General features: G+C 34.5%; 3 protein-coding genes and 1 long non-coding RNA gene across 5 annotated transcripts in view; 2 read left to right on the top strand and 2 right to left on the bottom strand.

The window, feature by feature from the left end:
* Positions 1-4,574, bottom strand: part of LOC146538665 (uncharacterized) — a 30,327-nt gene extending 25,753 nt beyond the window's left edge. Inside the window, exons 1-7 of the mRNA XM_085187231.1 lie at positions 4,247-4,574; positions 3,903-4,025; positions 3,299-3,532; positions 2,489-2,689; positions 1,659-1,829; positions 711-839; positions 128-216 (exon numbers count right to left, since the gene is read on the bottom strand). Coding sequence (XP_085043357.1) covers positions 128-216; positions 711-839; positions 1,659-1,829; positions 2,489-2,689; positions 3,299-3,532; positions 3,903-4,025; positions 4,247-4,339 — 1,040 coding nt within the window. The 5' untranslated portion in view covers positions 4,340-4,574. The remainder of the gene's footprint in view (positions 1-127; positions 217-710; positions 840-1,658; positions 1,830-2,488; positions 2,690-3,298; positions 3,533-3,902; positions 4,026-4,246) is intronic.
* Positions 4,575-4,615: 41 nt separating this feature from the next.
* Positions 4,616-8,396, top strand: LOC146538664 (uncharacterized). The gene is made up of 2 exons (XR_014878083.1): positions 4,616-5,557; positions 7,298-8,396. It is a non-coding gene; the product is annotated as an uncharacterized LOC146538664 (long non-coding RNA).
* LOC146538663 (uncharacterized) lies at positions 5,628-9,567 on the bottom strand. The gene is made up of 2 exons (XM_085187253.1): positions 9,149-9,567; positions 5,628-8,097 (listed from the first exon to the last, which is right to left on the bottom strand). The coding sequence occupies exons 1-2, from the start codon at positions 9,364-9,366 to the stop codon at positions 7,554-7,556; spliced, it is 762 nt and encodes a 253-aa protein (XP_085043379.1). The 5' UTR covers positions 9,367-9,567; the 3' UTR covers positions 5,628-7,553.
* Positions 9,568-13,809: 4,242 nt separating this feature from the next.
* On the top strand, positions 13,810-21,999 carry LOC146538662 (protein CFDP2-like). Of its 2 annotated transcripts, none has more exons than XM_085187245.1 (4): positions 13,810-14,097; positions 15,371-15,538; positions 16,249-16,321; positions 16,799-17,720. In XM_085187245.1, the coding sequence occupies exons 1-4, from the start codon at positions 14,047-14,049 to the stop codon at positions 17,716-17,718; spliced, it is 1,212 nt and encodes a 403-aa protein (XP_085043371.1). In that variant the 5' UTR covers positions 13,810-14,046; the 3' UTR covers positions 17,719-17,720. The 2 variants fall into 2 exon arrangements, with proteins under 2 accessions (XP_085043371.1, XP_085043372.1); XM_085187246.1 differs by lacking the exon at positions 16,799-17,720 and adding an exon at positions 19,871-21,999 and having other exon boundaries at positions 13,829-14,097.
* The last annotated feature ends 222 nt before the right edge of the window (positions 22,000-22,221 follow it).

Below are 22,221 nucleotides of genomic sequence, written 5' to 3'. Positions count from 1 at the left end.
TAGAGGCATTAATTATTGAGTGTCGCAACTCAACGCCGCGCTTTACCTACGAGGTAAACCAGAGGTACCAGAGCGTGGAAATTATAATTTATTTCTCTAAAATGTATTATGCATTTTTAATTCTAACCTAGAGGAATGTGATTTCATGTGACCCCGTAACGATACTTTGCTTGGACAATACTGTTCACACAATTCACATAGGAATGGACCATTTTTCTGAAATAAAAAAAAATATATGAAAATTGAAACTACCCAAATTTTATTTTTTAACTGAACACACAAAAAAAGATTAATAGAAACGAACGTATGGACGAATTTCAAGAGGCCCGGTTTCAAATCTTGCTACGTTATAATTTTTATAAGTTTTCTAAAATATTTTTTTTTTTCTTAAAAATGTTTTCAGGTACTCAAGCGTGTGACTGTAAACGATAAAGATTATGAGTTCGATTCGCTCTCGAGAACATCAAATATTTTATATTTTCATTTTCCTCGCTCTAGTAACGAGGCGTGTAGCTCCGCCACTCAAACCTCAATGTCTTCAGAATTCGGCGGAAAGTGCAGAAAAGTATCTTAACCCTGGGTTCCGAGTGTGCGGAATACAGCATGTAACTATAAAAAAAATCCAAACTGAAAATTTAAATTTATTGATTTTCCTAAAACTGATTAAACTCTTGCCGAACGGAGTGTTTTCACACAAAATACTGCGATACCTCAGAATGTTTCTTCATATGACTTTGTAATACATCTTCAAAGTTAAATCCTTTTACACATTTAACACACTTGTATGGCAACATTTTGTATTTTTCACTGTTTGCAAAGTTTTGCATTTCTTCTAAAATCTGTAATAAAAAATAAAAATACTAGTCAACTGTGTTGTGGGTTCAATTCCCACTTGAGGAAGTGAAATATTTAATATTTTCATTTCATCGATCTAATAACGAGACAAAAAGCGGGGTTGAGTGCCGTTACACGCTGCCAGAATTCGACGGAAAGTAGGGAACTGATAAACGCATCTTAAAGGGATTGGCTTAACAATTAATTTTCAGATTCCCTCTGCCTACCCCGCAATGTTTGGTATACAGCGAAGAGAAACATGAAATAAAACTTTGTGCATTTCAAAATAAAGAGAAAATAAATGTATATATACCGACTATTCTTTATTACAAGGTAATCCTTTTTCTCTCAAATTCAAATAATCTTAATTCAACTTTTACAAACAGTCTTGTATCGCCGAATGAACATAACAAATCTCTTGAATCAAAAATATAATAATTATTTACATACTTTACATACATTATTGATATTACACATTTCTTTTGAATATGATGCAAAACTACAAAAATAAAAAAAAATACTCAAATACATACTCGCGTACGTTATTGATTAATCAATAAATTACATGAATTATACTCATTTAGATTTTTAGTTAAATATCTTCATTTTGAAAACTAAATCGGGGCCATCCCCCAGGGGTTTATCTCGCTCAGCCGCACAATTTCTGACTCAAATATCATATATATATATAAGGGTAATTATTTTCATTTGTTTCTTTGGTAAAAAGACAAAACGCGGCGTTGAATTCCGCCACTGAACACGTAATATCTTGTAAATTGGGCAGCCCTGCTAAAAAAATAAAAAAAAAACAGAATATAACTTACTTGTTCCTTAGTAAGCTTAATAACTACATATTCATTTGTCTCCATAACCATTCTGGACGAGAAACCTTCTTTAAGTTCTTTCTTTTTACTTGTTTTTGTAGAACTCCTCTTGTCTTCATCATTTTTTGTATTTTCTGTAGTAAAATCAACATCTTTAGTTGCGGGGCTTTCCTGAAAGAAGTTTTTTTTAGCTTCACGCAGTATCCCGCATGTAGCAGGCAGCAGAGGTAGCCTAGTATTAAGACGCTTCGTTTCCTACATTAATGGTTTCGAGACATTGCGGTTGAGTGGTTGAATTCAAAGGCGCGGTTTGCTTTTTAAAACGAATAAATTAAAATATTAAATAATTCCTTCCGCCCAGTGGACATTAAACCAACTGTCGCATTTACAGCCGCACGCTGTGCCCCTCCGCCATGTATGTGGCCCGGCCTCCACTCAAAAATATTGACGATGTCGTCGTAAACGCGATGGTTTTGGGTTCGGATCGTATTCTCAGATCGGAGTGTCTTAATAGTAATTTCTAAATAAAAATCTAACAAAAATCAGGGGTGACTTTTGAACTCCAAAATAGCTGAATACATCTGTCGCTCACTTGGTTCTGACATAACATAGAATTATTCCAGTCATTTAATAAAATAATTTCGTTATTACTGTTTGTACTTTGCATGTTTTATTGCAGTTGTGTGACTAACACAAGCAAATCGGGCTTAGAATCAGATATATAAATTTAAAAAACGCATGAACAAATGATTGCAAGAATAAACAAATTAATGAAGAAATAAATTAATTAAGTCTCAGTACTAAAAAAATTAAAACTAAAATAAACTCACCCACTTAAATTCACTCTCAAGTACGCTGTTACTATCAAAATCATGATTTTCATTCCATAAAACTAAAGGGATATCATCTTCATCCACTTCGTCTGATTTTATATCTTCTAATTTAACTGAAAATTTACTTTCTGGGCCCAAATAATAATAGGTAGGTGTTGATTGAACTAAATTACTTCGTAATTTTGGTGTTTTATTAATCTGAAATAAAGGAATAATGGAAGAAGCCAATATCTATGCCAATATTTTACAACTGTAAATGCAGAAAGTAACTGTGACCATTAATATATATTTTTTATTGCATAAAACAAACATACAGTAATATAAAATGAAAAAATAGTTGATAAGGGTGGACTTATTTCTAAAAGAAATTTCTTCCAGCCAACCAGTGGAAGTGGATATCTATCAAAACAGCGGGGAGAGCACAATGCAATTAACAGTAAAAGAAAAAAAATAAACCAAATACTTATACTAACAGATGAAACATGACACTGACAACACATTGAAGTGCATTGTGCACTCGGGAAAAAAATATGTAAAGTGAAGAAGACTAAACATGGGGAACAGAGGTATCCTAATGGCCACAGAGCGTCTTAACACAAGGTTCCCAAGATCTTTCAGCCCACACTGCTCTAACTGGAATACATTGTGAGGCTAAAAATAATAGAAATATTCCCAAAATCAAATCTGCAAAGATTTGAGAACCATCTACAGCTACCTTCAGAGTGGCCATGACTTGTAGACTGTGCTGTACAATAGTAAACCACACTTAAGAGTAATCTCTTAAGTTTAAAAATAAAATGTACTCACCAGCTTATCTTCAATCTCAAATACTCTGTTACTATCAAGATCACAATTGTTATTTACACTGTCACTGTCATAATCATTATTTCCATTTAATAAAACTAAAGGAAGGTCATCTTCATCCACTTCATCTTGTTTTATATTTTCTAACTTAACTGAAAATTGATTTTCTGGGCCCAGATAATAATATATAGGTGTTGATTTAACTAAATGACTTTGTATATTTGGTATTATATTAATCTGAAATAAAAGGAAATTTGTGAATTAAAGTCTAAAGAACAAATTATAGTCAAAAGAGTGAAGGAAACGCTATTGTGGTGAAGTGGCACAACCATGCAACTTTTGAATGTGACAGTAATGGGTTCTATTCTAATTTGGAATTTGGATTTTTAACCCTCCCTCCTTAGTTACCCTCCTTTGGCACATAGGTAATTTGTGGTGTTGAGTTCCACCACTCAATATGTAATGCCTCAAAAATTTGGTGGTAGAAAGTGGGGAATGAAAATGCCTTAAAGGAAAACCAAACGTCTTAACACTAGGTTACCAGGTGGCTAACCATGCCATGTGCGGGATACAGCATTAAGCTAAAAAAATATATATATTTTCATACCTTGTCTACTTTTTCTCTTAGCCAAATATCAGCAACTTTACATTGTTCTGTGAACTTTACTATTTTATTCAACAAACTCCTACAGTATATACATATGTATGATATATTTAATGGATCTTCAGTCTGTAAAAGGAGGCAGAAAATATTGATTTAAATATAATATAATTGTTTTTGTCTCTATACTTAATTATTTTAATATAGACTAGTACTTCGTTTTCGAGCAAGCAGTCACCATTTTAGTTATATTGTCGATTGTACATATACATTAAATAAAATTATTTTAATTAATTACTTTTTTAGTTAAAATCCTCCATCGTACTAAAATTTGCAAAATTTGCACAAACCTTTTTCATAAGCAACTGGTAATATTGTAAATCTTCTGCAGTCATAGGGTAAACGTAATTTCCCGTTCTTAAGCAAGCTTGGCATATTTCCATTTTCACATAACTATTAGTTTTTTATTTTTATAAATAAATATTATAAATCAATTAAAAATTTATGAATAAATAGTAAACAAGAAGGACTGATTCTGAGACGCTGAATTGGCATTTATTAATTGGCACTGACAGATTGATGTTTTAATAATAAAAAATAAAAATGTCAACGTTGTTCAAAAACTTTTATTTGGTAATTAATTCTTCATATTAATATTCGATAAAATATGGTTATGGAGCATTAAAAATAATGGTATTTTTAATTATGTTAGTATTTACGGTACTAATTTTTATAATTAGTTCCCTGTATCACAAGCGAAAAAAAATTTTATATTGTAATCTGATAGGCGACCGAGCGCTTAAACCGCTGACAACGGGAAAGATCGAGTGACCGGTTATTCTTTTCCTACACTTGTTATTTTAACATGGAACAACTAAGTCATAGGTTAAATTGGTTCTTAGATACATTTTATTTTATATTTCATTTTAAAATTTAATTAAAATAATTTTATAAAAAAAAATGCACATTCCCTTAACCCTCCAACTGCAGCCCTCGTAACTCTTGTACTGGCACTGTTCCTTAAATTTATATTTTAATTCGGGAGTAGCGGCCCACCCGTGGCTTCGCCTGCATACCACTTATAATTCTTTTATTATGCTGCTTTTGATACTGATGTCATCGGCGGCAAGGGCGCACCCCGCACTACTCAAACCTATGCTTGCGGCATTAACGGAGCGTTGAATTTTACATTTTCTCGAAAAGTAAGTATACGTCGAAATAACATGCAATAAAAGCCAAAGCTTTTCTTTATAAAAAATCTTTGATGATGGAATATCTTCTTATGTCAAATAAAAATCGGCGAAATCACCTTGAAATTTCCAATTTTTTGTCATAAAATGCCTTATTGTGACTTATTTATAAGAGAAAGATATATGGTGTCGTGAACTTTTTTTAGAACAAATAAGGTGGAATATTTTTGTCTTACATTGTAATAGCACAGCGTGTAACGCAAACGCGAAGATTGTGAATTTGGGAATCGGAGCGTCTTGACAATAAGTCTCCTTTGTCTATCGTGCTAAGTACATACTTGCACGATGCAATGCATCTAGTAGATAGTAGTAGTAGATCGTGAATCTACTAGTAACAGCCACAGCCACAGCGACTGCGACTCGTAGACTCGTAGATCTTCTACATTATGGGTCAATCTTTGCACACTGAGGGTAGTATTCTTGCCATATATTTATTTATTTACCTATAAGTAAGACTTTCCAAGACAAAATTAAAAACGAATTGAAGGAATGTTGTTATTTGTATTTTATCTTTTAAATACACTTTCATGTAATTGCTTGCTAAAATTACAGTAGGTAGGTACATTATATACACAATGAATATCATAAAAGTAGTAATTTATAAGATTAGAATAGATTAATATTAAGACAATTGTCAAGTGACACAATTATTTTAGGTACTTAATGACACCAGTATACTATAGCAATATATAACTATATATTACTATAGTTGTGTATACAAATACTATTGGAGGAATATTGTTTTCACTTATAATATGCATATTTTTCATTTTCTTATTCTCTTAAGAACTCGTCATTCATTCTCTTAAGAATATAGAATAAGGAATCAGTACGAAAATTCACAAAGTATTCTTCTAATAAAATTAATTCATAAAGCTTTATTATCAACTATTACACTTATATTTAGAAAATTAATAATAATATTAGAAAATTTCCATTTTATTCTTAAAATATTCATAATTAATAATTAATAATTTAAAAAATCAAGAAGGAAGTAAATAATATATTTAAAAAAAAATCTGGTTTAAAAAATGTAAATTCCAGTTTAACTAGGAACATACAACATATTTTAATAATGAAAGAAAATAAAAATAAAGCAATAACAAAGTTAAATTATCACATTCAATTGAAATTAATCTATAATTATTTAAATATTAATATAAGATTATAATTAATTACAGATCAAATATTTATCTAAATTTAATAAAAAAATTGTCATATATGCACATTAAGGCAAATATGGAAAAGTGGTCTAACTTATGTTTTCTTCTTCAGTTTCTTTGCTTCCCCTATAATGATAAGCAAAGACGTAGCAGAGTGCAACTCAACTCTGTGATTTGTATAAAATAAGCAACACACGTTTTTTATACACTCAGACACTGCACATACATTTCATAAAATATGATATGATAATTTATACCAAATATAAGTTAGGCCATTTTTACAATGACTGCAAATAAATTATAATTTTCAAGCTTTATATAAATATTTAATAAAATGCTGTGGTACAATTATTACTCTATTTGGCATGATAATTGAGATCAGATATCATTTTGTATACTATTCATGGATTTCATAATTCTATTTTGCTTAATACAAATAAGTATATAATAGGAATACAACTGTCTAAACTATTATTATAATTTACTTTTTGAACACCAAGATTTATAAATTATCTATTCTCACTCACTTATTTTTTGGCGCCAAAATCGAAAAGACCATCTTGTCATTTTAAATAATAAATTATTTTTTCATTGAATTTATGCTGTACAAATTTAATATATCCTATACACATTAATATATTTTATATGAATAAATTTTAAGTAGTGGTTGACTAACTATTATAGGTACAAGTAGGTTTAATTTCACTTTTATATTTCTGGGGTATTAAAGTTTTTCACGCTGCTTCACACTATGGCCGCTTGTACAGTGTACTACGCTAATACGATAGGTAAGCTTTCTCTTGAATAGCTGTCTGTTAGTGTAAAACACAATATCTCGTATGCTCTGAGATTAGCGTGGACAAATGCACAAACAAAAGTTTAAAAAGTTATTATTTGAAACCTTTTTCTTTAATATCTATAGATCTATATATTAATAAACAAGCAAAAAAAAATATAACCAACTTACAATAAATATTTCCAATTCCAGTTGTTTCCTGCCACCTGTGGCGCAAGGGACTAAGAGTTCGACTGTAAGCGCGAAAGATTATAGGTTCGATTCTCATACTAGGAAATGAAATAAATTTAATATTTTCATTTCCTCGGTCTGGAAACAAGGCAAAAGCGCGGTATTGAATTCTACCACTCAACGCGGAAATGTCTTAATGAGAACGAAGTGTCTTAACACTAAGTCTCCACTGCCTACCCTATTAGATACAGGATGTAGCATGAACAAAAAAAACTAATTATACAACTATAGATGTTAAACTTTCAATTTTAGTTATATGAATCGACATTTTATTATTATTATTTTTCTTATTACATTTATGTCTAGCAAAAAAGTTAGCCCTTTTAAAAGATGCATTGCAATGATCACAAGTATGTACTTTAGTTAAACCATGAATATCTAAATAATGTTTATTAAAAATGATAGTTGGTATTTGTTTATTACATATATCACATAGTAATGAAGAGTTTTCAGTCTGCGTAGGATACAAAGTAGTTAAATCAACCGTTTCTTTACTTTCCTCAATTAAAACAGGATTTTCACCCACATACTTCTTTAATAAAAGTATGTTGTGCCTTGCTTTTTTAATTTGAACAATTGTATCGGTGTTTAATACTTTTTCATACCATGTGTTGTGTATATCCTTTTGTAAAGCAAGCGGTAATTTAGTGATAAGATTATAGTGGGCCTCTCTGTAGTGAAATTTTAGTAAAGCACGGGTTGTAAATGAGGAGTCACATATATTGCAGACAATTTGTTTTTCACTTTCTTTATTTTTGACCCTGGAAAATACATTTTTAGGATATGTTTATTGAGAACATACACAGGGACAGCAGGAGAAATTGTGTCGTCCATTGTGCACATAAGAGGATAAGCTATAGGGATAGCATTAAGACAAAACAAACTTGAGTACAAATCCAAAAATATAATGTACTAAATTTATGGATTTGGATTCGGATTAGGTATTAAGTTCTACCATTTAATTATGAAAATATATCTAAAGTAAGTGGTAGCAAATAGATAATTAAGGAACTTGTCCTGTAATATGCTTAAGCTATTTATTAAATGAGTTTATGTGGCACATTTTTTTTTATTTAACTAAAAATTATAATTGAAGATTAATTTATAAAAACATTTAACCTGCATAGCTGCTTAGATTTTCCCAAACTAAATAGAGAATGGTAAGCACCTGTTTTCCATATTATATATATTAATTAGTTATAAATATTATGGATATTTTAATTGTCTTTAACATTTTTACTCAAAATATTGAATGGTTACAAATTTCTACTTTTCCAGGGAATGTTTTTTTCTTTCTAACTTTAGTAACAAGACAAAGTGTGGTATTAATTTCTCGATAGTGCCCACTATCAGTATTTAAATACTCGGTGTCCTCTACCTAGCCTGCTATGAATGGAATACAGCAAGAAACTAATTAATAATTATATTCAATTGCCAGTTGGGGCCAGAAGGTGCTCACAAGGCCATTCATAGTCAGGTGTCCAGGAGGCCAGTTGTGGCACAAGGGCACAAAATGTGCCGCAAAATTGACTGGCTGTGGGTACTATCCTCACTCAAGTGAAGCAAATATTTATTTAAATTCATATTTTCATTTCTTCGCTCTGGTGTCGAAAAAAAGCGCCGCCCAACCCAATGCCTCCAGAATTTGGCGGAAAGTGAGGAACGGAGTGTCTTAACACAAGATTCCTCTGCCTTGCGTCCGGGATACAGTGTGAAGCTGATTCAATTTTATTTTATTTAAATTCAATTAGCAATATGTTTATATTTATGTAATAATTTAGGCCTGGAAACAAAGACAAAAGCAATATTTACCTTTCTGTAGCATGCATGTGATATTGATGCATCACTAAATTCCCACGATTTTTAAATACTATATTGCAGGTGGGGCAAGATCGATCGGAAAGACATATTTCTATATGATGCATAAGCCCCTGCTTAGAAGCTATTATTTTATTGCAATAATTACATATGAAATGTTTATTTAAACTACTCGTTCGTGTTAATTCATCTTTATCATATTTTTTATCCATTTTGTTTTTTTTTTACTGAAAACATTTAATAGCAGCCAGTAAGTGGCTATTTTATAAAAAAATAATGCTTTAGCAATACATCGTTTCTATGTGAGCGTTATTTTCGATTTATTTTGTTTATTTTATTTTCATGGCTGATATATAAATGCAATTTGCAAGTAAACATAAACAATTCAATAAACATTAAACATTATTATGACATTTTGATATTACAGAAGAAAAATATACAAAAATATACATCATATAAATATATATAAATATACAATCATCCAGAGGATGTCCTGACAAATATCTGTCCGATATTTGTTTGTGGGCATACGGGTACGCGACCCCGGATCCTCGAGCCGCCACTCTTACATCCTCATCCAGTCCGTAAGAATGGTGTCCTAACTCCCCCCCTTTCCCCTCCTACTTTCCTTAGCTCCCTCCTTTTACCTATCCTACCCCTTCTATTTTCCTCTCCCCCCGGTTTTTCCCCACAAAGGGGTTTTGGTGGTCAGACGGCAGTCGCTCCATGTAAAAAACCGCCATCCGCCGACATAATGAAAAGTCGAACAAAGAAACTGGGTACGGCTAGGGCGTCGCCGCTAAACGACGCGCAGGCACATCGCCCTACACCTGCGATAAGTGGGCAAGGGCTACCGTGTCAAGTACGGGCACGGTTAAAGACGCGAGTACCCAGGCGGAAACTCCGCTTTGCAACGTGGAATATTGGCTCTCTAACCGGACGATGCAGGGAACTCGCAGATGTACTCATGAGACGTCGGGTCCAGTGTGCTTTCCTCCAGGAAACTCGCTGGAAGGGCAATAAGTCCCGTAACATCGGACAGGGTTACCGGCTTATATACACTGGGTCACCTTCAGGTAGAAACGGTGTAGCGGTAGTGCTTTCTGAAGAGCTTCAGAATGGGCTCCTTGAAGTTGACCGTCGCTCCGACCGCTTGATGCGAGTGAGGGTACTGATTGAGGGCGTTATCACAAACTTAATCAGTGCCTATGCTCCCCAGGCGGGATGTAGCGCGGCCGAAAAGGAGACATTCTGGGAGCAGTATGAAGGGGTGCTACTTGCTGTGCCGTCTACCGAAGTGGTCTTAGTTGGGGGGGACTTGAACGGGCACGTCGGTAAGGCTGCTGAGCCGTATGAACGTGTTCACGGGGGTTTTGGGCACGGTCTTCGCAATGCAGAGGGAGAAAACATTCTGAGAACCTGTATTGCGTCTGATCTGGCCGTCGTGAATACGTTCTTCCAAAAGAATTCTCAGCACATTATCACGTATAAGAGCGGGTCCCACTCAACTCAAATAGACTACTTATTGACCAGACGGTGTCATATGGGCAGGGTAACTAACTGTAAGGTCATTCCAGGCGAAAGCCTAACGGCCCAACATCGTCTTCTTGTCATGGACTTTAACGTCACTCCGAAGAAGAAAGTAGCCGAGAAACGTAGGCCTCGGATCAAGTGGTGGTTGCTGAATGGACCAATGCAGACCGACTTTCTGGCAGAGGTGAAAAGTCATAATCTTTCGACTAACACCGAGACTGCTCAGGATGCTTGGGATCGGGCTCAGTCGGCAATCATTGCGGCAGGCAGGCGAGTTCTTGGCGTTTCTAGGGGAGGACGTGTCATCGACAAGGAGACATGGTGGTGGAATGACGAGGTCCAGGAGGTGACTCGTGAAAAGAAGGCTGCCTTTAAGAAGTGGCAGGAATCCAACTCTCCTGAAGACAGACTGGAGTACACAGTAGCTAAACGTGCCAGTAAAAGAGCTGTAGCCAGAGCCCGCAGTGAGAGTTTGTCACCATTGTATGATAAACTTGAAACTGTGGAGGGGCAGAAGCTCATTTACAAACTGGCACGTTCCCGGGATAAAGTGACGCAAGATATCGCAAAATGTCTTTGCGTCAGAGATTCCCAGGGCACGCTGCTCTGTAATCATGACTCTGTGAAGGAGAGGTGGAGAAGCTACTTCCAGGAGTTGCTGAATACTCAGCACCCATGCAGCCTTCATCACGACCCACCGCCTAACCTCGGACTTATTGCCCCAATAACCCTTGACGAAACACGTAATTGCCTTCGACGCATGAAGAACGGAAAAGCGGTGGGACCTGACGACATTCCGATCGAAGCGTGGAAATCGTTGGGCTCTCTTGGTGTGCTCATGCTTACTGACCTTTTTAACCATATCTTGAACACTGGTAAGATGCCGCATCAGTGGCGGCTTAGCTTTATTACCCCTATTTACAAGGGAAGGGGCAGTGTTCAAGATTGTGGTAGTTATAGGGGCATTAAGCTTATGAGTCATACCATGAAGCTCTTCGAGCGCATGATCGACCTCAGGCTCCGCCGAGAGTGTACTGTCTCTGAGTCTCAATATGGATTTCAGCCAGGATCGGGCACCATGGACGCCATTTTCGCCCTCAGAACTTTGATGGAGGCATACAGGGAAAAAAGGAGAGCTCTGCACGTGGCCTTTTTAGATCTGCAGAAGGCCTTTGACTGTGTGCCTCGTCAGTGTATCTGGTGGGCATTGCGATCCAAAGGGATCCCTGAGGCCTATATTGAGATTATCAGGGGCATGTACCACGATTCCGCTTCTATGGTTAGGACTGCTGTTGGCGACACTAGACCCTTTCCGATTACAGTGGGGGTTCACCAGGGCTCGGCTCTTAGTCCGTTCTTATTCAATGTAGTGCTCGACACTGTCTCGGCTCACATCCAGGACCAGCCTCCATGGCTGATGATGTATGCCGACGACATAGCACTCATTGCCGAGAACCGACTGACGCTGGAGCGTAAAGTGAACCTCTGGAAGGGTACGCTTGAGAACGGCGGTCTTAAACTAAATGTTTCGAAGACAGAGTACATGGCCTGCGGGAGCCGGGACTCGAGCACCATCCTTATAGGTCCTGAGCCAGCCGTTAAGTCGGAGAAGTTCAGGTACCTTGGATCCGTTATGCACGAGTCTGGAGGCATCGACCACGATGTCCATGGCCGGATAAGCGCTGCCTGGGCCAAATGGCGGGAGGTCACTGGTGTGGTCTGCGACCGCAGAATACCGCCCAAGCTCAAGGGGCTGATATACAAGAGCATCGTCCGACCGGTTCTTTTATACGGCAGCGAATGTTGGCCAGCACTATCTCGGCACACTCTGGAGCTTCACGTCACGGAAATGAAGATGCTGAGGTGGATGTGCGGCGTAACGCGGTCTGACCGCATACGCAACATATTCATTCGAGGTAGTCTTGGGGTCCGTGACGTAGCGGATAAGCTCCAAGAGCGTCGCTTGAGATGGTTTGGCCACGTTACGCGCCGGCCTAAGAACTATGTCGGACGCAAGTGCCTTGCTATACTAGTTCCTGGGGCGCGACCTCCCGGACGCCCAAGGAAGCGCTGGTTGGATGTCGTGATGCAGGACATGAGAGCCAATGGTCTAACCACCGAGGACGCAAAAGATCGTGCAAAGTGGAGTAGGTTAAGTAGGAAGGCAGACCCTGGTAACAGCCGGGATTAATGCCAGGAAGAAGAAGAAGAAGAAGAAGAAAAATATACAAGTGAAAGATTACAAAATTCTCGATTATGATTTCGATTTTAATACCGATTTGTAATAATTTGAAAAGTTTTAAAATATAGCAAAAGTAATGTACGGTTTGTTGGTTTTTAATATATTCATTAAAGAACCATATACATTATTTTTTAAAAAAAAACCTATAAAATATAAAAATATTATTTATTTGCCTTTTTTTAAAGCATAATAATTCGCAATTATTTTGATAACACAGTTCTTATATAGTATATTATTTATATCTCATACTAAAAATTAATACTTTTTATATACCAACTTAGTATAAATAAAAATTTTAAATATAATATATATTTAATTTAAAAAGTCTTGGCAATTTTAGCATTGTATTTTTGATTTTGACCAGTATAATTATATCATATAATTATGGTCCTTGTTTTTGACATTTATTATTCATAAAAAATATTCATAAAAAACTATATCATTTGTGTGTTTTGTACTATACGTGACACTGGCAGATTATTTTGCGCCTGCAATCGCAAAATCAGGCCAGTAAAGGAAAAAAAAAAAAAACCTATATGTGAATTAGGGATGCCCGATGTTTGAAAATCATCGATATTGATATCGATGTCCGATAAACATCGAAGGAAAAACATCGATGTTAGCCAACATCGCTGTTAGCCAGCAACGATATTTTTTTACAAATCGTCATCACTAACCAAAAAAAAAAACAATACAGTCGAATTGATAACCTCCTTTTCTTACAGAAGTCGGTTAAAAGGACGCGCAATTCGACATCCCCCCGCCCCCTATATCGATTTTACGTCCCTGTTGACATCGATGTTATGATGTTTTATTTAATGCAACATCGATGTTAAAATATCGATATTTTAACTCCTAACATCGATGTTCATCGAAAATCGATGATCATCGGGCATCCCTAATGTGAATACTGATTATACTGAATAATAATTTCATTTATAATAAAATATGAATACATTATATTTTAACGAATACTTTTAATACATACAAACTAAATTAACAGACGAAATTATTTTACTTTACGCTGTGTATATATATTAGTTAAAATTTAGATTATAATGTTAATTATTAATTTATAACATATTCAATGTCATAGGAATCCATATTTTAATAAAAAATGGGTAAAAATAAAATGATTGCGAAAAGTTGTCCTAAATGTGAAATGCAGGTTTGTATATTTCTTTTAATATTTTATATATAAGAATCGATGCCTCTAAGTAAAAAACTATCCAAAAAATGTTTCATACTGCCTGTTACAATCAAAAAGTATTTACTGTCTTCCTCTGCCTACATAGCTGTATGCGGGATACAGTATGAAGCTGTATGCTGAAGCTTAATAGTAACTTAATTTAATAAGCTTTATTTTGTCCATATAAAGTGAAATAATATTGAAAAAAATACAGTTCAAATAATAGAAAATAAAGTCAAATTAGTTCATTACTACATGCTGGATAAAACTACTAAGTACACAATATTAAACTAAAATGAAAATATTTTTCTTTCTTCTTCTACTCAAGTTATAGAGAAGATATATAGATTTAAGGCCTTTATGGTGCAGGAGCATTACAACTGCATCCAATTTTTGACATTACTTGACTTGATGTGGAGGGTAGAGGTAGGGAAGACATTAATGAAAAACTTTCTATGAAAATAAGTAAAATAAGGGTGGTGCTGCAGCACCACCCTTATTTTACTTATTTTCAATACCATAGCATAAATTTTAAAGAATATGTCACAATTATTGGACTATTTTTGAAAGAAAATAATGGTTCAAACAACTCAAATCATTCAAAATAGTAATTATCCAAACTCATTTCAGTTGAATTTTGGACTATACTTTATTGTTTATTAGCAGATATTTTTTCCACTAAATCTGCATATGAGATGGTACTCCTGATTGCTTCTCCTGGCATGATTTTATCCTACTTATATAAATGTGAAAGTTCGTGAATGTTGTGTTCAAATTTTATGCAAAGACTACAAAATGAGTTTTTATGAAACAATTTACAGTAATGTAGTTTATATATGTGTGCTTAGAATAACACATGGGCTACAATAAATGTTAACATTTTGTACAATTTCACTATAATGTAAAAATAAGTTAAGTGGGTGAAACTACATTTACATCACTAGTGTTTTATAATAGCGAGACATAGCAGCTCTGACTGCTTAAATTTTTGTTTATTGTAGCCTATATGTTATTCTGAAGTATAAAGTATACCTCCGCACCATGCAATGCATCTGGAATTCGGCAGAAAGTGGGAACATAGTGTCTTAACACTAGGTTCCCTCTGGCTACCCTGCTTTGTGCGGGATACAGTGTGAAGCTGATAAAGTATACTAGTATAAAGTTTCATATAAATTTATTCCATAGGTTTTGTGAGAAAATGGAACAAACATCCATCTTCACAAAATTTCACATTTTTAAAATATGTCTTTAGGTAGCTGTAGCCTCGAAATCATGTAAATGTGGCCACACATTCTTTGCATCTCGTCGATGTGCGGAAATCCAACCAGCGACCGAAGATATAAAGAGAAGGACGGGCAGGGTAAGGAGATCGCAGCCCCAGTTCTACGATGCTCAGCATTATCAGAAACAGAAGAGAAAGGTTTGTTGTTTTTTTTACTCTTTTTTAGTTTCACACTGTATTGGTAGGCAGAGAGGACACTTTGTTCTCCACTTTTGACAAATGTCATGCTCCTTTGGCATTTGTCAAAAGTGGAGAACGAAGAGTGTTTCATTTTTTATGTATTATATATATTTTATCTTCCCATGGGTAACATAAAAGGGCAAGGGACAAATTAAGAGAGATGGACAGCAGCATCCCCTATATCATAATATCCCCTCATCTAGTTTAAAGCCACCAGTGTTGCCACCAACACGCTTAGAGCGTGCGCACGGCAGGCTACCAAATACGACGGTTTTAGTGTAACATGCAATGTACACCCGATGAGACCCAACAAATACATACTTCTCTATACAGCTCTACTTGTAGTTTGGTAGAAGTCTAGTCTAGTCTAGTTTCAATATCTAAAGACAAATTTTCAACTAATGCGTCTTACCTATCATGACTTACGGTGCCGAAACTTGGACACTTCTTGATATGCACGTTTCGGTATGGCCGTCGGTAGGACTTTTTTTAGCTTTACGCTGTATTATGCACATAGCAGGGTAGGTAGAGAGAACTTGGGATCTAGTGTTAAGACAGTCAGTCAGTTCCTTTTAAGACATTTCGGCATCCCTCTATAGGACACATATTAATAAATGTGATTAACAATAATATAAATATAACAAAAAAATTGTGTTTTCTTATTACAGTCGCCTAAAAAGAGAATTATATCAAAAACCTATAGTGATGATGAATATAAAGGAAAAGGCAAAATTGAAAGTGGTAAGTTTTTGTTATTTAGTAATTTAAATAAAGATGATATTAAAACCATAGCTGGCAAAACATGGACCAGACTAGTAAGGAATAGGAATGCTTGGAAGAAATTGGAGGACAGACTTTGCCGAATTAGAGCAAACAGATGTTGATGTGGGAAACATTAAAAAATTTACTTATATCTTATAATTACGACTGTATAAAGACTTATTATTATTAATATTATAATTTAAATAAAGTTGTCGTGGCACACGGCTTACAAATTAAGCGAATTTGTTCTTACTACATTTTTAATCCACTTAATTATGTGTGAATAGCACTTTTCACGTTAGTACTACAACCCTCCACCAAATATAAATACAAAAATGGATCAAAATATAAAACAAACCCTCAAAATTTGCACTTATAATGTAAGAACACTTGCATCTACAGTACGATTCCTAGAGTTAACTAATGCCTTAAAAAATATTAACTGGGACATTGTAGGTCTCGCAGAAACCCGAAAAATGGGTTGTAAAATCGAAGAATACAGCGACCTTATCTTTTGCTATATCGGCGAAACTAAAGGACTACAGGGAGTGGGATTTATAATCAAGAAAAAATATAAAAACAACATCACCAACTTTATAGGAATTTCTGAAAGAGTAGCATTATTACAAGTTAAATTTGAGTGTTTCTCCTTATCAATCATTCAAGCATATTCACTGACAGAGAGGTCAACAGAAGAAGAAATTGAAAAATTCTACAAAGACATTGAATATGCTCATACTAAGACAGAAGGAAAGGTGATAGTCATGGGAGATTTCAATGCAAAGATAGGTTGTCCAAAAACAAATAACTATCCAGTAATGGGAAAACACGGTTATGGAGTGCGGAACGAAAGAGGAGAACGTCTCTTAAACTATGCTTACCAACACAAACTATCAATAATGAACACATTCTTCAAAAAGAAAGATAGCCGTAGATGGACATGGTTATCACCCGACCAAAAAACTAAAAACGAAATAGATTTTATACTAATAAACCATCATAAACTTGTAACTAATGTCGAGATTCTAAACAAATTTAAATTTGCTTCCGACCACAGATTAGTGAGAGCAACTTTGCTTTTAAGTCACCCAATTAAGAGCAGAAAAACCTACACAACACCACCTACTATTCCCAAGACAGAAACAGAAATCAAAGAATACATCAAAAATTTACGATTATATACAGAAAGCATAGAAACAAATTGTATTGATATTCAAACATATTATAATATCCTAGAAAGAGGCATGACTGAGAGCTTAAAATGCAAAACCAGGGCACATCCTTATGAACGTAATATTCTCACTGAAGACACAATCCAACTTATAGAAAGGCGTACGGAGCTATTAAAAACAAAGAACAAAACCAAAGACATGTAAGATAAACTTAGCAGAATTTACAAAGAAACCAATAGGTCAATCCGTAAGGACTACAATAATTACAGATACGAGAACATCTCAAAGAGCATAAAGAATTTTAGAAGTGCCAAAAAGGCATATAAATCTTTAACAACACACAAGTCATGGATTCAAAAACTCAACAAGAAACAAAATCAAGAGAAGATGTAATAAACCCGGCAACAAACTACTACAAAAAATTATACAAGCAACAAAATTACATTGAAGTGAAAGCGCAAACTAGTCAAATGGATACAATCAGTCAAATTGAAAACTCTGAAGTTTTCAAACACATTAGAAAGTTGAAGGATGATAAGAGTCCTGGACCAGATGGAGTTTGCAATGAGGCCCTAAAAATAGGAGCACCTATTTTAACACGCCATTTCACTCAATTGTTCAATATTATACTAGAAAAAGAAGAAGTGCCAAAACAATGGTGTACATCAGACATAATTTTACTTTTCAAAAAAGGAAACTTCTTGGACATTGGGAATTATAGACCAATAAGTCTGCTGGCAATAACATACAAACTATTCTCATCAATAATTCTTAGAAGGATATCCGACGATATTGATAGGCAGCAACCAAGGGAACAAGCAGGATTCGGAGCAGGCATTAGCACGGTAGACCACATACAGACACTAGAACAGATCATAGAAAAATACCGAGAATATAATAGGTCTCTGTATGTGGCCTTTATTGACTATAGCAAAGCTTTTGGCAGCATCAGCCACTGCTCAATTTGGAATGCACTACGACAATCAAATATTAACTCTAAATACATCAATATTTTGAAATATATTTATACAAATAGTACGAGCAGAGTTAAGTTAGAAACTAGAGGAGACGAAATAAACATAGAACGAGGAGTAAGACAGGGAGACCCCCTCTCCCCAAAGCTGTTTATAGTGGTGCTTGAGAATATTTTTCAAAAACTAGACTGGAAAAAGAAGGGAGTGTACATAAATGGTCAATATCTAAACCATCTAAGGTTCGCTGATGATATTGCCGTAATCGCTGAAACTGCTAAAGACCTAGAGGAAATGATGAGATCGCTGGACGACGAAAGCTCAAAAATTGGCCTAGAAATAAATATAAATAAAACCAAGATGTTAACCAGCAATAAAAGGTCACAATATAGAATACATCAGCGAATACATCTACTTAGGTAATCAAATATCATTCAAAACATCAAGCAACGAAGAAGAATTAACTAGAAAAAATCAATACAACCTGGAAGAAATACTGGGCATTAAAAGAAATTTTAAAAGGGCACTATAGCTTGCATATGAAAAGGACAATATTTGATACGTGCCTATTACCTTGCTTGTTGTATGGTTGTCAAACATGGACATATACGAACAAAATAAAACAACGAATCAAATGCAGTCAAACAGCAATGGAAAGGAGCATGTTAAAAATTAGAAGAATTCATAAAATAAGGAACGAAAATATCCGTCAAAGAACTAAGCTTACAGATACTCTCAGGCACGCACTCTCGCTTAAGTGGAAATGGACAGGACACATCTCACAATACCAAGACAGAAAATGGACTATTGAAACCACTCGATGGAAAGGACCAGTGGGAAAAAGGAATGTTGGCCGACCACTACGACGGTGGGCTGATGACATAGCAGACGTCGTAGGAAACGACTGGATAAATTCAGGCAGGGACAGAGAACTATGGAGCAGGATGGAGGAGGCCTTTACCCAAAAAGGGGTTCAAATCTACAATAATATTAGTATTAATTAAGTAAACGATAATACTAACCTTCTTAAATTTAATTTAATTAATTAAAAAAATATACTAACAAACATAGCAAACACTGTAAGAGAGATTTGGAATAAATGGCTTTATTATTATTATATTATTAACTATAGAACAATCTTACTCTTCTTATATTTTTAGCTTCTAATAAAATCACATTTCTTCTGTTACCAGAACCGGAAAATGAAAACAGTTTCCCCAAACGAATGTTAGAACCCACAACTTTTACTATAGCATCTTTCTAAGCCAGATTATATCAATACCACGTTTAAATGTATTAAAACATTGTTTAATTCGATTGTGCTTGAAAATCGATAAGATATTTAAATTGATTATATTTAAAAATCTATTTTTTTACAATATTAGCAACGGCAAGAGCAAGACGTCGGAGAGCTCTTCGTAGGGCGCAAAGAGAGCCCCAACAGAGTGAAAGAACGAGAGATCCGACACCTCAATTGCGCCCCGCACAGCTAGCGCGATGTAAACTTATACTATCGGAAATTAATAGGAAAATGCGGGCAGTTACGTGGCAGCCGCCTAATGAAAGTTAGAAAATCGATTATTTGATTGGTGGAAATCGATTTTCAATATTATTAATCTGTACTTTACAAGAATTATAGACATATTCGAATGATAAAAAATAATCGAATTTTTGTTATTATATCAAATCATATTTCCTAATCGATTTGTAAAAAATAAAAGTTTATTATACGTGTCTTATAATTTGATTAACATTATTTAGGCACGGATAATAAAAGTTTTTTTTTAATAAATATAATATATTTTTCGATATTTTTAAATTTCTGTGTGATGTGTAAATACGAAAGCGTGTGGGTTCGATTCCCCCTCAAGAAAATGAAATATTTAATATTTTCATTTCTTTGCCTCTAACATGTCATTTGTAATTTTTTTTAAATGGGTTTTATTAAAATAGTGAATTAATATTATTATATTTTTATTACACCTATATAGATCTCATTCAAAATGGAATGTTTGTTCTTTTATTCATATATTTTTTTAATAGAATAGAATAATTTGTGATTTTTAGTTCAATCAAATGTAAATGTAATGTAAATATTATTAAAATATAAATAGTTGTTATTTATTTTCCTTTCAAAGTTATACAAATTGCATGTATAAAATACGAGCGGCCCGCCCGCGGCTTCGCCTACGTGAACTATATTATTATTAATTTCTGTCTCCATGAGTACCTACGTCCTAAGTGACGTCCATGCAAAATTTGAGACTCCTAGCATTTGTAGTAACGAAGTTTCATACAAACTTTCAACCCCAAAAACAATCCCTTAGAAGTCGAATGTTGCAAATTCCCGTCTTAGCGAGCACCTACGTCCTATAAATAACTCCTATGCAAAATTTCAGATTTCTAGCACTTGTAGTTTCTGAGATTTCGTGATGAGTGAGTGACCTTTCGATTTTATATATATAGATTACCAAATATTTTTAATTTTGAGGCCAGTCGTGGTGCAGGGGACAGGCGTGCGATTGTGAACGCGCCAGATTGTAGCGAGCCATTTGAGAGAATGTTTAAGTATATTTCAATTGTTTTCATTTCTCCACTCAATATCTCGACACGCATAATCTCAAATTGAAGAGAAAATGTACTTTTTTAACGAACTTTTGCAACCTACCCTATCACTAAGCGCTTTCTTAGCAATGCGGGAGACGCGTAAAAAAATATCTAAAAAACCTTTGACACTAACAATATATTCGTCAACAAAGTCAAAGTTCAAATTGATAAGTGTCATATATATTTGTAAAATATGCACAACTATTTTGCTACAGCTTTGTCTGAATTTAATAGATTTTCAATTATAAACAATGATATGATAATGACGTCGTCTTAGTGTCGCATTGGGACCATGGCAATCGAACCCACTACAATCGCGTTTACAGTATGCAGTTACGTAAACGTAACCGAAAGCATCGAATATCCGTAATAGAAAACTATCTGTAACCGAATCTGATATAAAGTTTCGGATAATTACGTATATGCGCAGAGTCTAAATGAGACAAGAACACAATTTTCATTTAGCCTGGCCGAGCCGAGGTAGGTATGTTATCTACTAAAGAATATATTTGTAATATTACTACATGGACATTATTTATGTTATCATCATATCGAATTGTCTGAGTCAGATGTCGTCCCACTGCGACACAAGGGCCTTTGCATATTGTAATGACACTTCACTGTTAATAGAATGATTAGAAAATAGGTTAGTATTTGTTAACAGACAGAAATAACTAATGTTGCTTGTTTTTAGGGGTCCCAATACATACATATAGCATTATACAAAATCGGTATATTGATGGCTGAAGACATGTTTCAGTATCCCGATTTTTTCGGCATTTTGGGTCTTGAATAAACATTTTAATATAAAATTTAAGTAGCGCTAAGTCAGAATGAAGTATTCAGAAAATGATTACTTATATTAAGTTATTTACTAAATAACAATAATAAACATTTTTAAATCTACGTAAAATTGTTTAATTTTATCTCGGTCTACACTCTCCACGCATTCTGGAAGACTTAGCAGTTTCTGTAAAGGACGTATTCTGTTCTACCGGGAAATATTCCTGGCTTTCTTAACCAAAGTCTGTTTCCTTTCATCAAATTTTTGAAGTAGTCATAGTAGCCGTAGTGCTGGCACTGTGTCTGGACACACATGGTGAAGCTTTAGTCAATCTTATCTGATCTG

Source organism: Heliconius melpomene, chromosome 6 (genome assembly GCF_056956725.1).
Source record: "Heliconius melpomene rosina isolate 202511_hmr_F chromosome 6, ASM5695672v1, whole genome shotgun sequence".
NCBI lineage: Eukaryota > Metazoa > Arthropoda > Insecta > Lepidoptera > Nymphalidae > Heliconius > Heliconius melpomene.
The sequence above is the reverse complement of the archived record's forward strand: the minus strand, read 5'-3'. Positions and strand labels throughout refer to the sequence as shown.

What these genes read in the sequence shown, in the direction of transcription:
- LOC146538663 (XM_085187253.1), bottom strand. Translation starts at nt 9,366, where the DNA reads ATGGATAAAAAATATGATAAAGATGAATTAACACGAACGAGTAGTTTA. An exon ending in CACATGCATGCTACAGAAAG is followed by an intron (nt 8,098 to 9,148) that starts GTAAATATTGCT and finishes TGTATTTTCCAG; the next exon opens with GGTCAAAAATAAAGAAAGTG.
- LOC146538662 (XM_085187245.1), top strand. Translation starts at nt 14,047, where the DNA reads ATGGGTAAAAATAAAATGATTGCGAAAAGTTGTCCTAAATGTGAAATG. An exon ending in ATCAGAAACAGAAGAGAAAG is followed by an intron (nt 15,539 to 16,248) that starts GTTTGTTGTTTT and finishes TTCTTATTACAG; the next exon opens with TCGCCTAAAAAGAGAATTAT. An exon ending in AAAAGGCAAAATTGAAAGTG is followed by an intron (nt 16,322 to 16,798) that starts GTAAGTTTTTGT and finishes GGGACATTGTAG; the next exon opens with GTCTCGCAGAAACCCGAAAA.